Genomic DNA, 27,135 nt, shown 5'->3' with positions numbered 1-27,135 from the left:
TGGACACCAGAAAATCCCCCAGGAAATGCAGGCAAAGCACCTGGAGCAACAATCATTTCAGGCCATATGGGATGGATGTGTTCAAGTGTAATAGCTCAATGGTTATTGTAGTCAGCAGGCTTTGGCAGGGAGAGTAAGATGCTAGAGTGCCTACTTCAGGGGTAGATTCAAATGAGTAGCCGTGTTGGTCTGAAGTAGCACAATAAAATCAGAGTCTAGTAGCACCTTTAAGACCAACAAAGATTTATTCAAGGCGTGAGCTTTCGAGTGCAAACATTGTTGGTCTTAAAGGTGCTACTGGACTCTGATTTTATTGTACTTCAGGGGTAGTCAAACTGTGGCCCTCCAGATGTCCATGGACTACAATTCCCACAAGCCCATGGGAATTGCAGTCCATGGACATCTGGAGGGTCTCATTTCGACTACCCCTGGCCTACTTGCTTTCTCATCCCTTAACCAAAAAGCTGGCTTTATATGATGTTGATCTGTCTGATACTGCGTAATTGTTCTGTCTAGCCCAGTGACTTCCCAACATCATGTTGAAGCGTTTCCCAGCCCGTCAGATCCACATATATTGGAGGCGCCACTGACTTCGTGGAATCCTTCACGTGTGTTTGGAGAAGTTAAAGAATGTTTATCTTATCACAGCCGTTGAAACAACTCAGGCCATTACAGAATCGTTTTAAGGTATTGTAAAAAGCAATGATATTCCAAGGGTCTTCCTTTCACAATACAGGAGAAAAAAAAAACACAGAAACAAAACCCCAGGAACAAGTGCATTTTCCCCCAAATAAGAAAACACTAAGGTTGGACAACCTGAGCGGGGTAGCCCAGGCTAGGCTAGCCTCATCTCCTCAGATCACAGAAGTTAAGCAGAGGCAATCCTAGCTAGTATTTGGATAGGAAACCACCAAGGAATACCAGAGCTGTAATGTGGAGGCAAGGCAATGGCAAGCAACCTCTGAATGTCTCTTGCCCTGAAAACCCCATGGGATTACTGTCAGTCAGCTGCGACTTGACAGCACTTTCCAACACCAAAGCTGGGCAGGACATAGAATCTTTAGATTTTGATCTCATATACCAGTTTTTCCAGGTTGTTTGTGTGTGTGTGTGTGTGTGTGTGTGTGTGTGTGTCTATCCTTATTCATTGTTGTTCCTCTTAATATATGTGAAACAGCCTGGGGGGGTGGAAGGGTCCGTGGGGTCCGAGTTGAAATAGGGCCAATCAGGGTGCAGCCAGCAAAACTGGCTGCACCCTGATTGGCCCTGCCCCTACAGCTCCCGACCTCCTTCCCTGGATGCTTACCACTTTGTTCTCAGACGCCTGAGAAAGACACACAGAGACACAGAAGCCATGCCAAACTGCAATGCCCCCCTGATCACCTGCTATGGCTCCTGCTGCAAGAGAGAGACAGACAGAGACAAACTGCAAACGAGCCTCAAAATGCAAATGAGCCTTGATTCCCTGCTATGAACAAGCCCTCATTACCTTCTAGGGCTCCTGATGCGAGACAGAAAGATCTGCGCCTGCCGGTGTCCCCTAGGTCCTAGCGTACATTGCATTCCAGGTTGTAATGGGCTTTCTTGCTAGTTTGGTGTAGTGGTTATGAGTGCGGACTTCTAATCTGGCTTGCCAGGTTCGTTTCTGCACTCCCCCACATGCAGCCAGCTGGGTGGCCTTGGGCTTGCCACGGCACTGATAAAGCTGTTCTGACCAAGCAGTAATATCAAGGCTCTCTCAGCCTCACCCACCTCACAGGGTGTCTGTTGTGGGGAGATGAAAGGGAAGGCGACTGTAAGCCGCTTTGAGCCTCCTTCGGGTAGAGAAAAGCGGCATATAAGAACCAACTCTTCTTCTTCTAGTGTGTGTGCGTGTGTGTGTGTGTGTGTGTGTGGACCAAGGTACTTAATATGGCAAAGAATCCACATATTTTTGTTGGGGGAAGCTGGTAACCACTGGCCTGGTTATATCTTCAACTGACTTAAGTATTCCCAGAACGCCCTTTAGATAGCCCTTTCTCAGAATGCCACTAGCTAACATTTCCCAAGAACAAGATCATAAGCTGGAGTACTTAGCAGGATTCACTTCTGAGTAAGCATAACTAGATCACGCTGCAAGTTTCTTTTTGGTAGCGACATCAGGCTTGTGTAAGACTTTGCATTCCCCTTGCTAATTAAAGAGTTTGTATGCCAATAAAGTTTGGAAGATGAAAGGCAACACCCCATTGAGGTATACCGAAAGACAACTGTCTCGGCAATGGCCTTCATGCATTGAAACTCATTTTCTAAGCCAAGATCCTTTAGTTGCACATAAGGCAAACTGGCATTCTCAGTACCAACTTGGATTACTCCAAGCTACAGGCATGCTTCTATTTCTTTGAGCCTAAAGTGAAACACAAAGACATGAAGTAATTTTAAAAATTCTATCTATACTAACACAAAGAGACTCAACATTCTAACTGGCACAACAATAAAGTATTGATCAGGACCTGATCTACTAACGCACTTCACCGAATCTCTCCCGAAAGTCAATAGAAATGCATGTACTCAAACAAGCTGGCTCCTATTCAGCACAATATTCAGGAGAATTTCTTTGATTTAATATGCTCCTGTCCTTTGAGTTCTCCTGAATCCCAGGCAGAAGGTCCTCACAGGCCAATTAGCCACAATACTTTTCACAGGAGGTACCAGAAACTGAATCTGGGACCCATCAGTGAGCTAGGACCTACACTTTAGGAAGTGAGGGTGGCAGGATGACAGGTCACATTTTGCTAAAAAATAAAAATAAAAATGCTAGACAGTGCATTTCTCAGGGAAAGCCAGCCACAGAATAACTTTATTGGAATGACTTTTTTTAAAGATATGCTAAGAGAACCCTTTGTGTGCATGAAAAAAGAACAATATGCTTTCAAATGCCAAGTATTATGAATCATAGAAGAACAAGGACAAAGAATTCACAGTGCTTTCACTAAAGATGTCACCCAGAACTCAATATCCAGTCACAAAAATAGAGCAAACATTATCTTGCGACTATGTCAAGGATATCAAGGGTTTACAATACGGACCCAAGAAAACTAGCAGGATGCTCTGTTCTTATCCACCATTTCATAAACAGATCTCTGTATGGTTTCAAGCTTTCAAAAATTTGATCCATGTACTCCGCAACACTGACACAATAGTTTTACGAGCTATTTACTACACTTCTTTAATATTAAAAGTAGGTTGGATAGAAGGTGTTAGTGCTTCATCAAAACCAAAGTGGAAGACTTAAGTATTTAACCTAAGAGTACTGCTCTAAAGCCTCCAGTTTTATAAACATGGAATTAGTAACCCTGCATTACTTTGAGGAAAAGTTAAAATATATTACAGTTTTTACTTTTGGGATATCAAGAGGTCATGGTGCTATAATTGTTCACAACAAAAAAGAGAAACTATCCTGACCCAAGTCAAGAACCCCTCCAAAAACGGGTCGAAATAATATTATGCTATTTATAACACAGCTTTTCTTCTTCTTTCCTTTCAGAAGTCCTTAGTGTCTTAAATAGTTAACATTTTATATCATTGTATGTAAAGGAGCCAACTACATATTTAATATTTATTTTCCTGTATTTTATGTATGCTGTTTTATTTACACCTGACCACTGATAAAGACAGCCATGCCGAAACGCATCTGGTCAGTGGAGGCATTCATATGAATAAACACTTGGATTTTAATAGGGCTATATTTTAAGCCTTGGCCTATAATTCTTCTACAGCAGGCTGTTGTGGTATAAGTGTTCAAGTCTAATTCATACAAAACTTACTCATTTCACACAAAAACAAACAACCAATCACACAAGAAATCCATTGGGTGTATAAAGCAACAATATCACACTTTTCACATTTCTGAAGCACAACTGGTGGGTGCATTACCACAAAAGACCTGGTTGGGGGTTCATTCCCAACAGACACTGAGGTGGTTCCTCGGGCTCTCTTCCACTTCTCTTCAACAGAGAAAGACTTCATTCAAAGAAGAATGGCTTTTCATGACCAAGACTAGAAAAGCTTTTTCGTGGTAAGAACACATAAGATCCAACCCAATGTTCACCTTTATTCATATAACTGATATTCTATTTCTGAAAGAAGAAAAAGTCTTTAAGGACTTACTTCACTTTCACGTAGATCAGGGATAGTCAACCTGTGGTCCTCCAGAATTGTAGTCCATGGACATCTGGAGGACCACAGGTTGACTACCCCTGACATAGATTATCCAACAAGGTGAAAAAGCTGAGAAATAAAGCAGCAGATCACACTTACTACTACTTCACACATCAAATAATTGTCCCTATCCAGCTTGCCAGTATCTAATACTGTGATAGCTAAAAGTGTTCAGATTCTCAGAAACATTAGTGTATTTACCCAGAAAGTGTCTTTACCACATCTATTCTTTTTTTTTCTTGCAACTGGAGCAATAATTTAAGTTGATTACTTAAAAAGCCAGTCAGCTAAATCAATTACATTGAAACCCTGCATCCCGTCAACAGAAGTAATTTTTCTTCTTTTTGAAGATTCATATCAAATAGCTTTTAATAAAACAATAAAAGAATAAAAAGCTATATTTTAGGAGCTTATCTAGTAAACTCTGAGACACCTGAAGCTTACAATGTTTGGGTTCTACCCTCTAATTTTACCCACAGTTCAACCACCGGTCAAGTTGCAAGATTAACACAATTTGTTCATGTCACATTATCGCTCTTAACAGCGTTTCACAATGTGGCTGAGATGAAGGGCACTTTCAGCTTAGGATAGCAAGAATGAAGGGGTTTTTAGCCTAAAACACGTGACTTCTGGATGCTGTTGCCGCAGTACACAGAGAAGAAAATAATTTGGAAAAACAAAATGTATATTCTAGCAGCCACAACTCTGTCATTCCATTTACAGGTGAGAAACCCCCAAACACTGGTTTTAAACCTATTTGTGAAAATGCCCAAGAGTGGTTTTCAAGCTTCACATTCATTTGCTTTATGTGAGAACACAAAGAGCATCTGTTCCAGAAGGCCAGGGGAACTTTCCTAATTAACCAATATGCCTTTTTAATCTGTGCTTAAAGAGTTAGTTTGATTAGTCACATCAATCAGTGAAGGATTACTGCTCTGTCCTATGTGTAACACTTCATTTTTGCCTTTGCCAGATTTCATTTTGTCATTCGCCCCGCTCTCCCTTTAGCAGAAGTAACTTGGAACATTTGGCCTTTCCACAAGTCCTCCCACTCCCGTGGCATTCAAGGATCTGGCAATTGTTCAAACTACACTGCAGTCTTGACTGAGAAGCTGGAAAGTGCCAGACTCCGGGTTGACTTCTGCCCACCACCCTCTGATACCTCAAGTCCAATCCTGATCCTCTCATGTGACTCTCGCTTCTGCTGGAGCCAAGATGAGCTAATATTTCTATCTGACTTTTCTTCTAAAGCAGCTCACAGGGATCAAAACCTCATAGCAGGCTTTCTCAGCCAGGGTTCCGTGAAACCCTGGGATTTCTTGACAACCCTGGAAGGGTTTCCTGAATGGGTGGGATTTAATTATCTTTAAATATATATATTTTTTACATTTGTTAGACATGTATCGGGTAATATGATAGTATATGGTCAAGTCAACCCACCCCTCCCAAAATGGTGAATGATGGGTCTGGAGGGGGTGGGAAGGGGAAAGGCCTCAAGTGGGTGCATACACAGCTAGGCTTCCCAACCCTATTCTGCATGATCGAGCTACTTCTGGGGTTTCTGGAAGCCTGAAGAATGTTTCAGAGGTTTCTCAAGGTTAAAGAAGTTGAGAAAGGCTGCCTGATAGAAATGAAAGTCATAATTCAATAGCAAAGTTCCTTGGGGGACTTTCAGCTGAGATGGAGCCAAGAACAAGAGATATTTGTCTGGTTGCTTTCTCCCCTCACCAAGATTCCCACCTCAATTCATCCTACCTTCAGCAACAGGGTAAGATTGGTACAGTATTAGTACAGCAATCTATGCAAGGTTACACTTTTTGGCACACTCCGTCATACCACTCAGCAGAATTCTAGAGCCAGCTGCCAGAATAACCACCCATCCATCATGCCAAGAGAGGCAGGTGTTTGGTTTCCACCTTATGGTTACTGGATTTTTTTTTTGTTTGTTTCACGACCATTGCCTATGAGACAGAGTACCTAGGTAACTCCCAAGCCTGGCTTTCTATATGTGGTACAGTCCAATTTAAAATATTTTGCATAACCATAGCTTTCCTTGCTGCAATGAGAGCAGCAGGGAATTAGATACTAAGGTAGCTCACCAAGATCCGCTTCAGAGAGCATTAAGAAGCCCAATTCCACATGCTAGAGTAACTGAAGTCCCAAATCTCAGCAGTCCTTGCTCTGCTGGACTCCATGGTTTACAGACAGGAAATGCTACAGACAGGAAGCTTTGTAAAAAAGCTGCTGGACCATTCAGCAAGTACTACAGGTCACATTATCTATGCTTTCCTCTGTGTCTCTTTTTGCCACACTGCCCTTTTCCCCTCTTGGTTATATACACTAACATATTTATCCTCTTTACTGATTTCTACTGCACTGAGTAGGATAGATCATACCAACCATAAGTACAAGGCACTAATGGACCTTTCCTATCGCCTGTAGGAGCCCCTGGGGACGAGTGAAGCCTTGAAGACGTGGGGGGGAGGGTTGCTGGAGTGAGTTGGAGGAAGCAGGTGGAATTGGTGAGGGTAATTTCACCCATTTCTCTTTTCTCATTTCAGCAGTGCCGTGTTATTTTTTCCCTCACATAACATCCCTGAGCCCCAGGGGCTGCTGCAGGGAAGGCAAAAAAGACCTGTCTCCACAAGCAGTTTTGATCTTGTGGTTCCTGGGATAAACTTTATGTGAACAAGCGAAACCAAGTTCTTAAGATTATGTGTACGGAAAGACAAGATCACTAATTGATGTAATTCCTTCATACTCAACCATCTGAATATTTTTTAAAATATATCGAAGAACGGTACGCTCCTTCTATCTGAGATGGTTGTCCTCTTCCACCGAGCACACAGCTTCAGGAGGGAAGCACTTGGAGCAGTAAGGGAGGTAGGGGACGCCCGCCTAGCCAGCCAGATCAGCCACATCAACCCTGGCGACCAATGGAGTGACAATAACTGAATGGACAGGTAGAAAGGAGTTAGATACCATCATTTCACTTCTGGACATTCGGTATTTAATGAACTACTACTTCTGCAAGTAAGTGACCTCAAGAAGTGACATCTTTTGGCACACAATGTGAATGCACACAGAGAATAATGCAAAAAGCAAACTCAAATTCAACCTTGGAAGTACAACACAAAGATAAACTAACGAGCACGGGGAAAAATGAACACAAAACAAGAGTCGCCTTTGTTTAAGAAAACCCATTAGAGATGACGTTATTCAAAGAGAAGAGGAAGCTAGGCAGGGTTTCCAAAGTCGAACAGCTAATAGTAATGTATAGTTCACATACCTTCTATAGACGGGGCCTGGTCCTGAGCTGCATACAGCATCTCCTTAAAAGCCTGTAAAAAAGGGAAAGGGGGGGGGGGATGAGATGTCAGCACAAACACATTAAGGTATTTTGATAAGATTGTCTTAAAAACCAGAACAGCAATTGAAGTTCGTTTTATCTGAAAAGACTGTCAGAGGACCCTGGGATATAAAGTCGAAGCCATTACACTCATTAACAACATCAAAGTACGCAAGCAGTTCACGTTTATCTGAAGTATCTAGAACAAGCAACAGAGCTCAGTATAAAGGCACCTTTGCTAGGTTTCTAAGATCTTCAATTTCTAAGTATCTTTATCCAAGTAAATGTTTAGCGATTGCCACCTTTGCAGAATATACTTCCCAAAAAGACACAACAGCATCTCCGATTTTATACATATAGAAGACAAGACATTACGTTTATTACTACTTAGTGGCAGTGGGAATTACAACGGAAGGAGATGGATTCAATTCACAACGAGGGTGCTGCAGCCAAGGTTTGTGATGTTCACATCTACCTGAGCTTATGGCAGCACACAGAATGGTTCTGCAATATTAAGTGCCACATTTTGGAATATGAAAAGCACAAAATGCAAGATTCCATTCCTTTATCACAAAATTTGTCATTGTTTTAAATTCAAGACTCCCTCTACTCAGTAATTTGGTGGAGGAAGCAAAGGTTGGAAGCCCTTTGCATCTCTCCAAAGTGGCTTGCTAGGTTTTTGGTCACAGCATTAGGTACTTTGCCTCCCTCCTTTGCTGCCAGGTTGGCAACTGAATGGCCACACAGATACCTCAGAAAGCCAACTTTCCACCAAGAAGCAATCCCAAGAGCCAGCCTTAATATATGAGATACTGGCTGGTACCTTAATATGAGATACTGGCTGGTACCATCTTATCATACGTAATTCAAAGGACTGCTGAACGTGCAAGAGGACTTTCCTCAGAGATATCTACAGCAGCTTCAGATAATGTTAGCAGCTCCAAGCCAAAAGGCCAAGATATTTTATTGGAATTAGTATCTGACAAGAAAGCATTTCTTGTAGCAACATGCAACTGTATTGATTGTACCTTTGTGTTTTTAAGACCACGACCAGGACTTGTACTATCCAGAACGCATTCAAAAGATGGGTTGATCCAAAATCAAACCTCAGAAGCCTGATGGCTACCTATCAGGGTTACAGCTCACAGGTAAGTAATTTTCATTATGTATGTGTGTGTGTGTGTGTGTATGTGTGTGTGTGTATGTATGTATGTAACGGTTTACACCAGTACAGTACAAAAGAAATAAAATACAGTGTATAACTACCAAAGCATACCACTCAAGTACAAATGTACACACACACACACACACACACACACACACACACACATGTTGTTGTTGTTGGGTGTGAAGTCGTGTCCGACCCATTGCGACCCCTTGGACAATGATCCTCCAGGCCTTCCTGTCCTCTGCCATTTCCTGGAGTCCATTTAAGCTCGCACCGACTGCTTCAGTGACTCCATCCAGCCACCTCATTCTCTGTCGTCCCCTTCTTCTTTTGCCCTCAATCGCTCCCAGCATTAGGCTCTTCTCCAGGGAGTCCTTCCTTCTCATGAGGTGGCCAAAGTGTGTGTGTATACATTCTTAGAATTTTAGTAGTAAAATTTATGACAAAACTTAGAAATAAGATCAAATCACAGTTCATTTCCTGTTTTACAACTATGATGGAAATGTGACTTGGCATGTTTCTGGCTTGAAAATTTCAAACAAGCTTGAAGAACCGGGACCAACTTGGTCATCCAAATGCAAGCTAGCTTCTCAAACAGCTGGAAGAGGACAGGTCATCGAAATATGAAAGGGGGGGGGGGGCTTAAGAAATAACTAAGCAGTGATTTGTCAGGTTTTTTCCCCCATGGAAAATCTGAAATTCAGGGGAGCACTAAAAATAACCTTGACATGTTTTCTTTTTTTAGCATGAGCGAAATGCTTGAACACAAAGTGGTTAAACGAGTAACAGGAAGATTTGTTTATCTTCAGCATTCCAGAATGATGATTCCTGTGCATGTTGTCAATACATACAGTTTCAGTTATGTATTTATTGTTTGAAATGTGCTTCATTTTGTCCCACCAAATTTTCAGGAGGGAGAAATAAAATGTCTAACCACTCCACCCCCTTGCTTTATTCCTTCTTGCCTCCCCGTTCCTGCCTCTGCCCAAATAATTTTGCTTTTGCTTGCTTTTATTTCCAACTTTCATTTTTCCTACCCCTCAGGTGGCAAAAGCTAAGATATGTGTTAGTCATTTGTGAGAACACTAATATTTTTTTTCCTATGCAAAACATATCCTATGCCTGTTTAGACTCCGCACTAAAGGCTGCATCTAAAGTGCTGAAGTTCATGGAACAGAATTTTCCAGCCTTCCTTTTCCTGCAACCTACTGAGCCTCACAAAATGCTATGCCCGGAGGGCCAACAGGCTGAGTGTGACATGTGGGAAGGGGAGAATCAGTGAAAATCATGCCCCTTTCCAGGAAATAAGTATCCTTTCCTTCCGAGGTCGGTAAAATGAGTACCCAGCTTGCTGGGGGGTAAACGGTCATGGGAAGGCACTGGCAAACCACCCCGTACTGAGTCTGCCATGAAAACGCTAGAGGGCATCATCCCAAGGGTTAGACATGACTCGGTGCTTGCACAGGGGATACCTTTACCTTTTACTTGTGACCAGCTTCAGCAGAGGACCCAAAATGTCTGGATTAAGATGAAGCAAAGCCAGCTGACAAAGTAGAAAAGGGCTGAAGCTATATTCGCTGCAAGCATTCCTGAAAGCAATAATTCATTTCATGGGGGAAAACATTGGAAATTCAGAGTCACGCTCACTTAGAACAATGAATTTCCGCTTGGCAAACCCACCTTTTGAGTCACTACCTTTTGTACCTGAAATATGTTCCTTTTAAGTAAACAAAAACAGCCACCCTCGTAGAGGAGAGCAAACATCAGCCATGCGCCCAAAAAAGTCAGTATTAGACAACAGCCGTGTTTGCTTCCAGTAGAAAAGTCGAGTCCAACAAGATGTGCAGGGTATAAAAGCTTTCGTGAACCAAAGCTCAAATTTAGAACGCTGTTGAGTGACATTACAATTTTGCCAAATTATTACAATGCCATGTCTGCATTATGTTAGCGTACTGCTGTGGAGGACAAGAAGTTGGGAGGAAGTTACCTCCCAAAGGGTTAGCAGCTAACTCCACACACGGGGCTCCCGCCCCTAAAGAGTTATATAACACTGCCCCAGGCTCTGTTTATTAATTTACACCTTAATTGCTTCCCAGCAAACTTGTATTTGGAGAACGGTGCTGCCTTAAAGAAAGAGTGGCACGTCCTAGGATTTCATAGTCTAATTTCCCAAATGGTAGAAAACCTATCCCCAGAGCCCCAAGCTCTAACACCTCTTTGCATGGCTATTACATTTCTATGGAGTCAGACAAACCACTTAGAATGCTAAAAGGGCGAGAGAGAGAGAGAGAGAGAGAGAGAGAGAGAGAGAGAGAGAGAGAGAGAGAGGAGAGCTGGAATCGCTATCCGTGCCATAGCAAGATTTTTTTTTTAATTGAGTATTGCGAACTTCACACCTTGCAACAGCAATTCACACTGCCTAGATCCAACTAGCACCGCATTCACACTGCTCACGATGTGGGCTACACTAATCTGTCACATCCCAAGCAGCATGTTCTATGTTCTGTGATCAAGTTCCGCAATAAACAGATTCATTTCTTCACTTTCGCTTAAGTTAAAGCTAAGCTGAAGCGGCAGGTAGACGAGAACCAAGCCATTCGAAGTCTTAATGTGGGTTGAGAAGGTAAGATTTATATATATAAATATATATTTATTATATATATAAATAAAAAGAGCCTCTTGTGGCGCAGAGTGGTAAGGCAGCAGACATGCAGTCAGAAAGCTCTGCCCATGAGGCTGGGAGTTCAATCCCAGCAGCCGGCTCAAGGTTGACTCAGCCTTCCATCCTTCCGAGGTTGGTAAAACGAGTACCCAGCTTGCTGGGGGGTAAACGGTAATGACTGGGGAAGGCACTGGCAAACCACCCCGTATTGAGTCTGCCATGAAATCGCTGGAGGGCGTCACCCCAAGGGTCAGACATGACCCAGTGCTTACACAGGGGATACCTTTACCTTTAAAAACACATAAAATTGCCAAAAAGACCCTGGCCCTGACCGAGGCCAAGTGAACCTCTCTCAGGCCAGGAACCTCTAACAGATTCATACCTGCAAAGCATAGGGCATAAGGAGACAGGTGGTCCTGTTGGTATTATGAAAGTTTTTTTTACCAGCATTTCATCCAGTTCCAGAGCTTGGTGTATATGTGATTCACTAACAGTCTCCATACTCAAGTTATCTGTAAGTGACACTTAAATGTCAAATATCAAGCAATATAAGCGGAAGCATTCAAAGCCCACAGAGTTATTAAGGCTACACAGATGAAAGGAGAATGGGGAGTGATCAGAACTGCAAACAGTTTCCCAACTGAGAATAAGGAGAGAGACAGAGAGAGAGAGAGAGCATTTCCCTTTAAAAGGAGGAAATGGAGAGTGAGAAAACATCTTAGCAGCCTAAGACTTCTGGATTAATTAGCACATCAGCTGTTTTTTAAAACCTCAGGCAAAAGCATCACACATATCGCCACTGAGAAAATCAGTGTTCCCATCCGCCCTGTAGGCAGGGCAGGACAGGACAGGGCAGCTAATATTAGGTGGGATTCTGTTATGGGGCTTTAAACACTTTAGTCCTTTTCATGAGTGTTTATGTAGTAAATCCACCCTGACCTTCCATGAAAGGATGACTTAGTTCAATTGACAAAACTAATACATAATCTGGCTTACTTTTCCCCTGAATTGTAAAAATTCCACATAAGATTTCACAAATCAAAACAGCAAATCTGATATTACATATCATACGATTTCTCATTTGCAATAACATGTGATTAAAAATTGCCTAAGTGTTACGCTGTAAACTGGCTAAGACCGTTTACGCACTGGAGGTTTCATGCCGGGCTGCAGGTTGGAGTTTTAGTCGTGGCAGGTTGTCCCACCTCTTCCTGCACCCACACGGGGGAGCATTTAGCCTGGTGCATCTCATCCATCCCCCTATTTGTGCTCCTGCACGGGACCTGGGGCAGTGAAGTTCCCAGTGCGTAAACGGTCTAAGAGTCACACTCCATGAGCCTGTTTGGTTTTCTGTCTTTGCTTCAGACTCAACACACTAAACTATCCTTCTCTTTGACAAAGTGGCACCTCAATTTGGCGTTAAGAATTCACCATGTAGCCTTCAGGCAGAATATCAATTGCTGATCAACTAGAATGGGTTATGTATTGATAAGGGGAAATTATAAAAGTCATGATATTAAAGAGAGAGTTTTTCTCCCTTTCCGCTTTCCTTTACCCCAGACTAAGCCAACACATTCACAAAACCTTCTGTCTCTTCCCTACAATCTGTTGCCTCCATATGGATTCAGTCAAGCTAAATGCCTTTTCCGCAAGCACATGAAAGAAACATAGCAAAATGCATAGCAAATTATTCTCTAACAAACTGAAAAGGGTGGATCCTATGAATGCTTCAAGGCCTGGTAGAGCCTTGTTCTAGCGCAAGGAGCCTTCTGATAGTCGGTGATATACTTCTCACATTGGAACTAGGGGTGATGAAAGCCTCTACTGTTAGCATAGCACAGTATCCAGTTCAATATCTATCCTATCCCTATTGAATATTTATTCATAACCCACAAAGATACACAGGGCATTTGAAACACAATGATCTTTAAACTGTGGACATGCTATGGTAAGTACTTTCCTCTTCTTGGAAGAGGTTGGACTGTACAACTTCCTGAACCCATTCAAAGTACCGCTAAGTAGGCCAGCCTTTCTCAACCTTTTGACCACGGAGGAGCCCCTGAAATAATTTTTCAGGCTTTGAAAAGCCCCAGAAGTGATATCAGCTGGCCATGCCTCCCTGCCATGCCCCTCAGAAGTGACATCAACACACATGTTAACAGGCAGGTTCAGGAGGACTAAGGAAGGGGGAAAGATGGGAGGCAGTTTAAAGTGGGAGTAGGCGTGTGGGCTCCGCCCCCTCCCAGGCCCAGAAACCACGAGATAATTCACTCATGCTTGAGAGGGGGAGCAATAAAAGTATTTGTGACTGAGTCCATTAAGGCAGGAAGGGACAGGCTACAGACCCCCTCCTGAGCAACCATGTACCTCCAAGCGTCTGCAGACCCCTGGTTGGGAATCCCTAGAGTAGTTAATTGGACCACATTGGCACAGTGCCATGGTCTTCCCTTTTACCTGAATGCTTTAGGTTTGACACATTACGTATCCTCAATTCCAAACTGAATCTTCCTGGCTTCAACATATCTTTTGAGATGGAATTCACCCCATGCCACATTTCCACAGACTCCTTTTATGCCTCCTTCCTTCACCCCACCTGCTTGGGACGGGTAACAAATACCAATTGGCATTAAAATCTTTTACAATATTTCAAAATGATTCTCCTAACTCTGCATCCCGAGTCCTATTCCCATCAAAACCAGCGTGCTTTGTTTCACAAATATTTCCTATGCATTCCAACTTAAAAAGCATAAGCTTTAACTGTTAATCAACTGAACAATTAAACAATACAGTGGATGGCCATTTTATCAGATGAGAGCAGCTTTGAACTGGAAGGGGGGCTTAAAGTTAAGCATAGGTGTCTTTATTTTTCATGCTATTCTACTACCAGTGAACAGCCAGCATGGTGTAGACCAGTGTAGACCATGGTGTAAACCAGACCCCTCAACTCGGGGTCTTGACCTCATTTGGGGTCGCCTGGCTCCTTCAATGCTATGTTGGCAGCCGCCTGCAGAGTTAGCAGGTGGCAGCAGGCAGCAGCAGGTGGCCGCCTCCGGATTGTTGTGTGCTTTCACGTGCTGCCCATGCATGTGTGCGCACCGCTGCCACAGCTGGGGTCGCTGCGTAAGGGCGGTTGAGAACCACTGGTGCAGACTCTAATCTGGAAAACAGGATTTGATGCCCTACTCCTCTGTGTGCAACGAGCTGGGTGACCTTGGGCTAGTCACAGTTCTCCTAGGGCTATACTCGCAGAACAGTTTTGTTAGAGTTCTCTCAACCCCACCTAACTCACAAGTTAACTGTTCTGGGGAGAGGAAGGGAAAGGTGGTTGTAAGCCACCCTGGGATTTCTTCAGGCAGTGAAAAGCGTGGTATAAAAACGAGCTCTTTTCTCATAACATAATAAGCAATAAAACCCAGAAAATATTATACTCCCAAAAAGGCAACTTAAATAATGCATACTGATGATATGAAGATTTATCTGTAAGCAATTAATGAAAAGATAATCGACTAAAAGCTATTTCAATGGTTGGCAGCCGTCATTTTATATACCTTGTGCCCTCTTGCTATCTTACTCCTTAAAACGCAGCGATTGGATCTCTTTTAATGCCCTATTTCAAGGGTATATCAACCTTTTCAGCAGGAGGAGAAGGAAACTTTAAATTACTTTTAAAAGTTTGGTTGGCGGGGGGAGTACAGGTCCATCCATGCCTTGGTTTTCGGTCACTCCTCCATGCAGCTTAAGGAGGATTCAGCAATAGACTCAGTTCTGTGCACAGCTCTGGACTCATGTCTATTCTGTCCCTTATTTTTATAAGGTTCTTAATATCCATGTTTCATTGATGTGAATGTATGTTGTACACCACCTTGAGCCTCATGGGAGGGCAGTATATACATTTAATAACAATAACAATGGTATCTTATGCAGCTAAGCAGATTTTGGCATGTCCATTATCTGAACAAGAATTGTTGGGGAGGGGGGACTGATGCATGCTAGATTCGGCTCCCTGAAGAAAGGGAGGGGATATCATTTCAAACTAGAACAAACAGGTAACACATTTTCAACCCAGCTAATGGCCACTAAAATTATCTCCTTAGTGGGCAGCCAGGAATTCTAAACACTATTGGTTAAGCACCTCTGACTGCCCTTTAAAAGACACTCGAGGTCCATGCACAATCTATGACAATTATATTTTGGCAGGACAAGCAGTTTTTTGTCTACCAAAGAACTACAGAGTAATACCAGATGGGAATTGCTCTGGCATCTTGCCAAGAGCAAAGTTTTGTTATGAAGTGATGAACAAACTATAAGAAGTCACCTTGTTAACATTCCCTCCCGCTGGTCATTTAAGCCTGCAGTCAAACATCTGGTTGACTGAGCGGTTCAAATCAGCCCGGAACTTGGCCTCTCACACGGCTTCTTGGCCCTCAGGACCTTCTCGAGGTTGCCAAGTGACAGTACAAGCCGCATCTGGCATGGTTCCTTCCTCACAGCCTTGAAAGGAATGGGCAGCCGCCAGTTTGCATGCTGCACAGCAGCGGAGCACAGCCACTTGCTAGGCAAGCAAGACTGGTTGAGGAAACAAGGCAAGCCCCTGAGGCACTAGTAACGCCACTCTGGCTCAGTTAGGTCCTAATGGGCCTGACTCAGTGCAAACCGCATGTCTCTCAACACTCCCTTCTACTTGCCAGCACACCAACGTTCTCACAGTTAAGGCAGGGTCAATTTTGGGCCCAGGTCACAGAGCCAACTGAAAGGGCAACAACTCTGGACTTTGATCCAAGCAGAGCTCAAGATCTGGTGCAAGATGCATTTGTTGCTGTGCAGCTTTGAAAAACTGGCTGCAGAGTTAGGGTAGTCAGCATTTATGTCAACAGAAAGTTGTCCTCGATCTTTTTTTTTTCCAAATAGGAAACTTTGCTAAAATGAAAGACTATTCAGCACTAAATTAAAAGGAAGAATTAAGAGAGTCACATCCTTCCAGCGTTCCTAGAAACAATTCAAAACAACAGAGGCCCAGACAGAATGCATGCTTCAAATCTGGAAAGGTACCACCAAGTCTCAAAGGAGGCCTTGACATCAAAGAAACCAAAAATGCTTCTTTCAAGAAATGGATGCATCACTATCAGAGTGAGCCAAAAGGAGGACAGGTTCTGGGAAGCCCAATGAGGTGAGCAAAAAGATTTGAGGGGTAGATGGCCAAACAATAAGCACTTCTTCAAACAGATGACAAAGGAATAAAAGGATTGCTCAAGGAGGATCAAGAGATGGCAGAGAAACGTAACAAATGTGTTTTGTTTTTGTTTTTGCATCTGTTTTCACAGTAGAAAATGTTGGGTACATACTCACAGTGGGTATTAATGGGCAGTTCTCACAATAAAGTGCAGTGCAGTCCCACAAGTATAGGTATTGGGTACAGTGCTACTTAATTTCTTCATAAATGATTTAGAATTGGGATGTAGAAGTGAGTGATGTAGAAGCCAGGCTTGCAAAGGATACCCAGTTATTCAGGGTGGAAAAAACCAAGGTGTACTGTGAAGAGTCTCTTGTGGCGCAGAGTGGTAAGGCAGCCACCTGAAAGCTTTGCTCATGAGGTTGGGAGTTCGATCCCAGCAGCCGGCTCAAGGTTGACTCAGCCTTCCATCCTTCCGAGGTCGGTAAAATGAGTACCCAGCTTGCTGCTGGGGGGTAAACGGTCATGACTGGGGAAGGCACTGGCAAACCACCCCGTATTGAGTCTGCCCTGAAAACGCTAGAGGGCGTCACCCCAAGGGTCAGACATGACTCGGTGCTTGCACAGGGGATACCTTTACCTTTACTTTACTGTGAAGAGCTATAGGACCTGAACACTTCAAGCTTGTTTGAGCTCATTGGAGTCAGCCCAAATTAGGATTTGGATGGGAAACCATCAAGGAAGTTCAGAGTTGTTAAACAGAGGCAAGCAAACCACATCTGAATGCCTCTTGCCTTGAAAATACTATGGCAGCCTTTCTCCGCTTTTTTATCATTAGCCCCCTGAAACATTCTTCAGATTTCGAGAAACCCCAGGAGTGGCGTGATCATACAGAATATGGCTGGGAAGCATAGCTGTGGACATGCCTACTCAGGGCCCCTCCCTTTTCCACCCTTTCCAGGCCCATCATTGGGCATTTTGAGATGAGGGGTCAAAATGATCATATATGGTCATACCACCCAATAAATAACAAATTTAAAAATATATAGATTAACTCCCACCCATCTGGGAAACCCTTCCAGGGCTGTCAAGAATCCCCAGGGTTTCACATAACCCTTAAGTCGGATGCAATTCGATAATACTTTCCACCATTGCACAGGAGGGTACTGATAAATTGAGTGAGTGGGCAACAAATGTGGCAAATGAAGCTCAACATGGGTGCAAGACGATGCCTATTGGAACAAAAAAATTCCTAATTTTAAATTTATGCTGAACCGGCAGAGACTGCAATTGAAAGAAATCCTGGGTTTTAAGGGAGAACTCACTGAAAATAGCAACCCAGTGTGTGGCAGCAGTGCAAAGGCAAATTTAATAGCCACTATTGCAATGCCCCTAAACAGAGCTATAGTGAGGCCTTATTTGGAATAATGTGTGCAGTTCTGGTCACTGAGTGTGCTGAGATGAGTGTGCATCTCAAAAAAGACACTGAAGTGCTAGAAAAAGTACAAAGGAGGACAAACCAAGATGATTAAGGGGTTGGGGCACTTTTGCGATGTGGAAAAGACTGGAGAGCCAGGGACTTTTCAATATAGAAAAAAAGATACCTATGGGAAGACAAGCTAGACATTTATAAAATTATATGGGAGGGGCAGCAAAATACAGTTTTCTCCTTTCCCCATAATACCAGAACTCAGAAGCACCTAGAGAAGCTGACGTGTAATAGGTTCTGAGTGGGGGAAAGGAAACATCAATCTCCCTTTATATCAGGCTTTCTCAACCAGGGTTTTGTGAAACCCTGGGGTTCCTTGATGGCCCTGAAAGGGTTTCCCAAATCGGTGGGAGTTAAATGACCAATGATGGGCCTGAAGGAGGGAGGGAGGAGAGGGGTCCCAAGTGGGCATGTACACAGCTATGCTTCCCAACCATATTCTGTACAATCGTGCCACTTCTGGGGTTTTTTTGAAGCCTGAAGAACGCTTCAGGGGTTTTCCAATCGTAAAAAAGTTGAGAAAGGCTGCTCTACGTATATGCAGAGAACCTCTCAATATAAGTGTGTTGAGAAAGAATCAGGGAAAGGTCTAGTCCAGGGGTGGCCACACTGTGGCTCTCCAAATGTCCATGGGTTACAGTTCCCATGAGCCTCTGCTTGAAAGAGCTGGCTGGGACTCATGGGAATTGTAGTCCATGAACATCTGGAGAGCCACAGATTAGCCACTCCTGACCTAGTCCAACTTTGTTGGCCCTCCAGAGCAACTACAGTGTGCAAGAGTATGCTGGACTCAATGGACTATTAGACTGATTCAGCAGGTACCACTAATGTTCTCCCGTCTCACCTTGATCACTATGCAGTTTCATCACATGCTGCAGTCTTCTACCTCCTCAACCTTTTCCCTCATATCATCCTCCACCCTTCTTTCAGAGTCCTTTCTTAATTGCACGCACTCTCTTTCATCAGCATCCCCAGTCTCTGTTTTTTCACATCCCTGTAGCCTTGTTCCTAGTTCTCAACCTAGTTCTGTGCAAGAATTTAACAGCAGTCAACTGTATTTGCTTTTATCACAATAGACTGACTGAAGACTGTTTAATTCCTGAATATTCCCTGCCATTGTATCAGCTCTGAAAGTCATGTGTCACCATCTCAACCCAAAATAGAATACAGACGGTTAACACTAGATAAAGGGTAGGGCTTGATCAGTTTTGGGAATGAATTATTTCTATACAAGGAGATTTTGATGCTGGCTTTTTACACTCTTATCTAGAAGACTTTGCCCCTTAACTCTTAAGTATGAGGATCTGTAGTCACTCTTTCAAGGTCACTCTTATCTATTTCTACTTCATATGTTCTGAGGTTAAGCCATAGGCTTGAAATGGAATGGCAAAATTAAGACCAGGAATGGTCGAGTAGAGTACGGGCAAACAAAATATCAATTACTTAATTCTAGGAGTGGTTGTTGATAAGCCTCATGGACATTTGTCACGATGATGCTGAATAAAGAGTACAGACTCCACTCAGAGATACACCAAAGTAGGGACAAGGACCAGGCAGGCTGAATCACCATTACCAGAAATATCTCAGCATAAGAATGAATGTAGCAGGCCATCTAATCCAACATCCCGTTGGATGTGGCCAAGTAGTTGCCCAGGAGGACCAATGAGCAGAGCACAGAGGCCTCCCCACATGAAGCGTAGCACTTGGTTTCAGAGGTTCCTTGCTTCAGAATATGAAATATCAGATGCTATCTGATTTCCGAACTTGACAGCAATGTTGCTCAAACAAGGCTGGCAAAGTTTGAATAAGTGCAGGATCTGGCTCGGGGAGTCGGGAGCCTGGAAAGCAGACTCGGTCTTGTACAGTTAGAATCCATTTGGCAACACAACTCTCCAGGCAGGCACATGAACTGGTCTGCAGGAATGTTGAATAAGCAGAGGTCAAACTCTAATGGACGCACCTTATACAAGTAGTACCACCAACCCATTGATCCTAGGTGGACTCAATGTTTTTCTCAATCCTCCTGTATAATGCTAGGTCATTGGATTTTCCTGGAAGTCAGACATACACTGTTCTTGGCTCCATCTTCCGTTCAGGTCCACTGTCTTCTTGGAAGGGGCTAGAAGGTGTTCTTTGTTCTCCATCAGCTCAGAGTTACACCTGTGGACTCTGAGGTATTTGAAGCCTCATGTATGCGGGGAGGGAGATTGTCCTCTCAGAAGATTCCCTGTCCCAACAATGAAGGCTCAGGACAGTTTCTGAGAGGCAGGGAGATTTTCAGATTATGAAACTATATTCTTTATGGAAACTAGGAAATGACTATAAATATTATAATAACTTTATTTTTATATCCTGCCCTTCCCAGTTGGCTCAGGTAGGTATTGCCTCCTTAAATCCAAGACTAAACTTATTCAAATAATCTCACAACCTTGATTTTGTAGAATATTGGGGTTTTTATTGGGGTTTTTTATATGTCTATAACCCACCACGAGCCTTTTGGAAGTAGCGAGCTACAAATTGAATGAATGAATGAATGAATGAATGAATGAATGAATGAATGAATGAATGAATGAATGAATGAATGAATGATTCGGACCTTGGGTAGCAATTGGAGTGAGACAGTCAAGCTGCTACCAACTTGGAGTCCCACAGGGAGCGATCCTCTCACCAATCCTATTTAACATGTCCGTGCGCTCTCTCACCCAGCTGGTACATATGTTTGGGCTAGGCTGCCACCAATATGTTGATGACACCCAGCTCTTCTTCCTGATGGATGGCTGCCCTGATTCACCCCCAAAATCATTAACCAGATATCTGGAAGTAGTGACAGGATGGCCCAAGCACAAGTCGCCTGAAACTCAAACCATTCAAAGACAGAGGTCCTGTAGCTAGGTAGAAAGGGACCAAGTGTGGAAGCGTGATTGCCCAACTTGGACAGGGTACAAATATTAGTGACTCACTCCCCCAGGAACTTGGGCGAGATCCTGGATGTCTCCCTCTCTATGGAGGCACAGATCACGAGACTAGCACGTCTGGTGTTCTACTACCTGCGCCCAACCAAACAACTAGTGCCCTCTTGGCCTCAAAACATTTAGCCACAGTGATCCACGTGACAGTCACCTCTAGACTAGATTTCTGCAACTTGCTCTACTGAAACTACAGCAGGTCCATAATGCAGCATCCAGGGTCCTCACAAGAACACCATGGAGATCCCAATACTGGCCTGTGCTCAAGCAGTGGCACCGGTTACCAATAGAATACCAGATCACCTTTAAGACCTTAAGCAGGCTGGTTCCAGCGTACCTGAGGGACCATATCTCTATTTATACCCCATGAAGACCTCCACGCTGTCACCTCCAACTGGCTGTTGATCCCTAGCACCAAGGAAGCACACAGGACCTCAACCAGGGACAGATACTTCTCTGTCCTGGCCTCCACCTGGTGGAACAAGCTCCTAGAAGAAGTCCGGGCCCTGTCGGAGCTACCACATTTTCACAGGGCCTGCAAAATGGAGCTCTTCCACCAAGCATTTGGGTTGAGGTTCAACTGAAGTAATAACATTTATTGGGCCACCAGAACCCCTCCCCACACAGATGTGTCCACTGAGTAAACAAAAGGGCAACCCATCTTGGGAGCATATCTGAACCATGGGATTCAATTAACTGATCATGTTACTGTTCCAATAAGGAAAGATCGTTATCACTATCCTGTTCTTACTGTTACTACTGTTGTCATTGTGCTATTATAATTGAACCATGCTGTATCTGCATTTTGATTTCCAAGTTCCCTGTAAAAAGCCCTGAGCCACAAGGGGAGGGCGGTAGGTAAGTAAGGTAGGTAGGTAAATAAATAAATAATATTTGATTGTTTAACTGCATCTGGGGCTCAAGGTGGTTTACAACCTGTTAAAAGGCATACGTACTTTACATTTTTAATTTTATATCACTAAAATATCACACTCTACTTGGCAACTAATTACTAATTTATTATCTGATGGCCTATCTCCCTCGCATGCTCCTGCCATCATTTCATATTCTGCCTGTTGGGCATGGCTGATCTCTGTGGCATGGATGAAGGAGCAACCGCACTAGGATAACATCAATGTTCATGCAGAGACCATCCATTAATGCATCTATGGTCAACTTAAACTACTCTGATTTCTATCTGAATATATGCAAGCTTAATTCAAAACAAAGAAACCCCCTATCACCTATAACATTTCGCCAAGCCTCTTTAATGGGGAACCAGGGGAATACCTTGGGATGCTGAAGCTGAACCTATAACAATCAATAAAGACCCCATAGATTCTACTCCTCTCCCACATGTCAGTGATTATTAAAAATGGTGAGGACCATAATAGATTGTACAGATTTTCCCCCAAACTGGGACAGCCAGCAAATGATGTTTCATATTAGCGTGATCAATGCAACATGAAACCCTCCTTTCAAAAAAAAAAACGTACATTAAAAGTGATGTCTTAACGATGGCAACTGAACAGGAAAGAAATCATGGGTTCACAGTGGATAATTAAGTGGCTATGCAAACTCAACGTGCAGCAGCCACTAAAAATTGCATTCTATGCTAGGGATTCTTAAGACAAGGCTAAAAAACAAAACAGCCAGCATCAAAATCCCCTCCTGCAGATCTATGGCCCAGCTGTATCTGAAATACTGTGCATCATTTTTGTTCTCATAGCTCAATTGGTCCCAAAGATGTGCTGAAAACCATAAGCAAATCTATCAAGGGGCTAGAGCATCATGACTTCAAATAAAGCCTATGGAATCTGGGCTTTTTATTTTAAAGCAAAGATGACTACAGGGTGAATGTGATTAGAAGTTCATAAAATTATGCATACAGCAGAGAAAACTGATGATTTTTCCCCCCTTCTCTCATAATACTAGAACTCATGGGAATCCAGTTAAGCTGACTGGCAACAGAGGCATGATAGACAAAGGCTGGTTGACTTGTGGAAATCACTGCTATGAGATGTACTGATGACCACTGGTTTAGTTGGCTTGGGGAGGGGGGAATTAGGCAAAATCATGAATGACAGGCCCGTGAGTGGCTATGTGCCATGAGGACTAAATGGAACATTCACAGGCAGCTTCCCCCTGAGCAACCAAACTGGGGAAGGCACCAACACAGGGAGCTCTGGATGCTATGCCCTGCTTATAGGACATATGGGGGCATCTCACTGGCCAGTATGTGAAACAGAATGCTGGATTAGATGCTCCTTGACAACAGAAATAAACAAAATGTGAATTATGAGAAAATGTGAAAAAGCAGCAGAAGGTTTCCCATAGAAGAAAATCTTAACTACTGTTGCGCTATGAACAGGAAAATGATTAACAAGCCTTATGGACATTTTTGTTTTGGGGGGATTTTAAGAGACCTATTAAACACTGGTATTTCATTTTCTTTGCAATGGCCTATTGGTATAACATCAGTTTCTGATTTTTAAACATACTTTGTTTAAAAAGAGACAACTGGTACACCTATAATATGCTCTATTATCCTAAGCACCAAACCATGGTACCCAAAAATCTCTAAAACAGGGATCAGCAACAGGCAGCTACTGGGCCAAACCTAGCCCCCCACAGCACCAAAAAAAAGCCTGGCAAACTTAAGAACTTGGCAGTATTAATTTTAGCACAGACCCACCACCTTCCCTTCAGGAAAACTAGGTTTGGCAGGGAATTATCACATGGCTGTGTGTGGATGCTGTGACACAGTTTACTAATGTAACAGGATTAACTTTTACTTATATATTCCTACTGTTATGATGGTCAGTTCTTAGTCTGACAAAGAGTGCTTGCGCTCGAAAGCTCACACCTTGAACAAATCTTTGTTGGTCTTAAAGGTACTACTGGACTCTGATTTTTAGGGCACTAAAGAATACATTCTGATTTACAACCTACTACATGTTGATTTTTTTTCTATTGATGGCAATATTATTATGTACAAGGCAAATCTTTTCATTTTTGACTTCTATTCCTCATTCATTTTTCTAATAACTTCCTTTGTGGAGAAAGTCACATCAACTTGCTCAATGAGTTGTTTAAAATACAAAACAAAACAGACCCCAGGCTACTGCAGGCAGAGGACTGACAGTGGTGCTGAAAACTACTACCACGTTAAGCAATCATCAGCTGTAGACTGACAAAAAGATCATCTCAAAAACAATAAGACACACCCTTATTACCACCGCTGAACATTTACCTATGCGTGCCATAAACGAAGAACACGCCCCATGCAGTTGTCCAAGAATAACTACGATTTGTGAAATATACCACTTTCTTCTGCATTGTTTATATCAGAGTATTGGTATGAAAAAGCTTTTACAGCATTTCTGTTTCTTACTTTCCAGCAGCAGCCCGCCCCTCCAAAAAAAATTTCAAGCTGATCCTTATAGACTAGACATGTACTTGACCAGATTGCCCCTCTGAAGAAAGCTAAATGAAAATTCCTGAAACTCTAAATACTACTAGCCAATACGAAATCTGCTTGCAATAAAATTCAAGTTTTGCACACAGTAAACTCTCATTCACTTTGTATTTCTTCTAATACCGATCAGGCATTTTCTGAAGGCATTTTATCCCTAAGGCATTTTATCCCTAAGGACACACAATACAAAGCCAGGTTTGGGGAGGGGGGGAGATACATGATACATCAGCAAATTGTGATAATTGACCCTACATACACATGAGCATATCTGGAGTGAATCAGAACATCTGATGTTAAAACAGTAATTTTAATTTTAGACTTGGTCTTTAAGACACCAAGAGATGACAAAATAGGTATCCATAGTTATCTATCATTTCTCTTACCCAAAACACCTACCAAAATCACTTCCCTCAGAAACTATTTATATTATATTGACTTATTAAAACAGTGCGGGTATAGGCAACATGGGAATTGCAAAAGGAAAATATCTAAGGAGCAACAGGAGCCATCTGATCAGAGAAAGTGTCCAAGCTGGTTAAAAATGCTGCAGGCAAAACAGCCATTTAGGGTGACTCCCAAATGAGAGGACCAAACGGCAGTTCTGAATGATTCACAAAAACAGAGGACATTTGGAATCTCCAAGATGCACACACAAGCTAAGAACTGGAAGAAAGAAGAACACTCGCAACAGTAGTCCATGAAACATGGAAGAGTGCTGCTATGTTAGCAAAAGCTTCAAAGGGAGAAGAAATGACAGAGCAAAGAATCAAACCTGCAACTGAAACTGTGGACAGAAGGAAGGTAAGACTATTAACACAAGCCCTGCAAATGAAAGAAAAGCTACTTCATCCAACCCAGAGAAAGACCCAAGGGGGAAACTGTGGACACTCACAGCACAGAGCAGACAAGCTTTTTCTCTGGGTATGTAAAAATCCTTGTCCTACAAGGACATCTCCTTTCACAATCCTCAAAACCTGCATGTAAGCACAATGGCTGTGAAGAGTGTGAGACACAGAGCAAGGGAACAAAATCCTGTGGACCTACAGTGACAGGAGAAACTGCTTTATTTGTTGTCCTGTGATGTTTGGGATTAACCTAGTTAGTTTATTTGTTAGTCTTCGACCAGCATAAACAATATAGATGGTGTGAGGAAGGAAAAGATGTACTCTTTGTCTTAGGTACCCACTGTAATCTTCAGCACCCCTGTTTTCAGAAAAGTGCCAGAACACAGAAACCAGACCCCTGATTAAGAATGCAGACAGCAATGGACAAATTAATCCAGAAAATCCCAAGTGTCAAAACCAGAGTGCCTGAGTAAACCAGGGATGGTATGCCACCTAGCTTTCTTCCCCGGTGCCTGACGAGGAGATAATCTTTAAGGCTGCATTTGTTCCGTGCCCTTTGGTAACAATGGCATGCCCATGAAGGGACCTTGAATCCATTAAACACACACACACACACAATCCAATAGAAAAGAGCTGCCAACAAAGGAGGAACAGCTCGGCTTGGGGAAGGGCAAGGGCTTCTGGACAAGCACACCCACATCTCCCCCCAAAACAGACCACCTAGCTCTGTAAAATCAGAGTCCAGTCGCACCTTTAAGCCCAACAAAGGTGCTACTGGACTCTGGTTTTATTGTGCTACTTCAGACCAACCCGGCTACTCCTTTGAATCCACCTAGCTCTGTGTTTGTGTGTGTGCTGGGGAGGACAGGGTGGGCTTTTAGGAAATCTGCTGGAAGAGGCGGCTAGTATTGTTTTGAAGGGAAGGGTTCACAGGGTTTTGCGAAAGCCCTGCATCCCTACAGCATCCCCCCCTCGGAGGCATGCAGGCGGGAGGGGACCAGCAGCACCAGAGATGGGAGGGACCCAGATGACAGGAGAATGCGGCGCCAGGCAGAGCCCGCCTGAGGAAGGGTCTGCGGTCCTTTTCTGCCCCCCCACCAAGGGGGACCCCAAAAAAGGGGGGCGGGGATTTTCCTCTCCCCTCCTTCCCCTCGCCCCACTGGAGCACCCCCAGCCCAAGAGGGGCCCCCTCCCGCCCCTTCCCCAGCGGCCCCTTCACCTCATACTGGATGTACTGCTTCCGCCACTCCGGGGTGATGTGCGCGGAGAGGTGCTCGGCGAACTTCATGGTGCCGCCGCCGCCGCCGCCGCTCGCTTCGCCCTCACTCGGCGGCCCCGGAGCCGGCTCGGCGGAGGCGGGACCCGCCTGAGGCGCCTCCTGGCAGCGCTTCTACGGGGGGGGACCGGCCGGGGGTGGCGCCGCCCCCACCGCACATGGGCTCCGCCGCCTCCCGCCCTCCTTTCTTCCTTCCTTCCTTCCTTCCCGGGCTCCTTCCCCCCCGGCTCAGGGTCTCCTCAGCGCCGCCGCCCGCTGCGGCCCCGCCGCTTCCGCCGGTGCTCCTGCAGCTGCAGCCGCGGCGGCCGCTCCCGCCGCCATCTTCCCCTCGCCTCTCCCCCCCCCCTCCCTAGGCCGCCGCTGCCGCCGCCGCCGCTGCTGCTGCCGCCTCCCCGCCGAGCTTGACGTCATCGCCATGGTAACCGCCTCCCTCTCGAAGGAGACGTCCAGGAAAGAGGGGAGGGGGGGGAGAGAGACGGAGCGCGCGAGCGAGGAAGGGGGGGAGAGCGTCGCGGGGCTGGCCACGCCCCTCCGG

The 27,135-nt window shown here is 44.0% G+C and overlaps 1 protein-coding gene across 2 annotated transcripts in view; it reads right to left on the bottom strand.

Annotated features, from left to right (window-relative positions):
• XPR1 (xenotropic and polytropic retrovirus receptor 1) overlaps positions 1-26,932 on the bottom strand; it is a 170,814-nt gene extending 143,882 nt beyond the window's left edge. For both annotated transcript variants that reach the window (XR_013229985.1, XM_077332225.1), the window contains exons 1-2: positions 26,544-26,932; positions 7,487-7,538 (exon numbers count right to left, since the gene is read on the bottom strand). Coding sequence is in view for 1 of the 2 variants with exons in the window: in XM_077332225.1 (XP_077188340.1) it covers positions 7,487-7,538; positions 26,544-26,612 (121 nt within the window). In the remaining variant the exon portion in view is untranslated. The remainder of the gene's footprint in view (positions 1-7,486; positions 7,539-26,543) is intronic.
• Between the last annotated feature and the right edge of the window lie 203 nt (positions 26,933-27,135).

Source organism: Paroedura picta, chromosome 4 (genome assembly GCF_049243985.1).
Source record: "Paroedura picta isolate Pp20150507F chromosome 4, Ppicta_v3.0, whole genome shotgun sequence".
NCBI classification, from domain to species: Eukaryota; Metazoa; Chordata; class Lepidosauria; order Squamata; family Gekkonidae; genus Paroedura; species Paroedura picta.
Note: the sequence above shows the minus strand (reverse complement) of the source record. Positions and strands in the feature narration are given on the sequence as shown.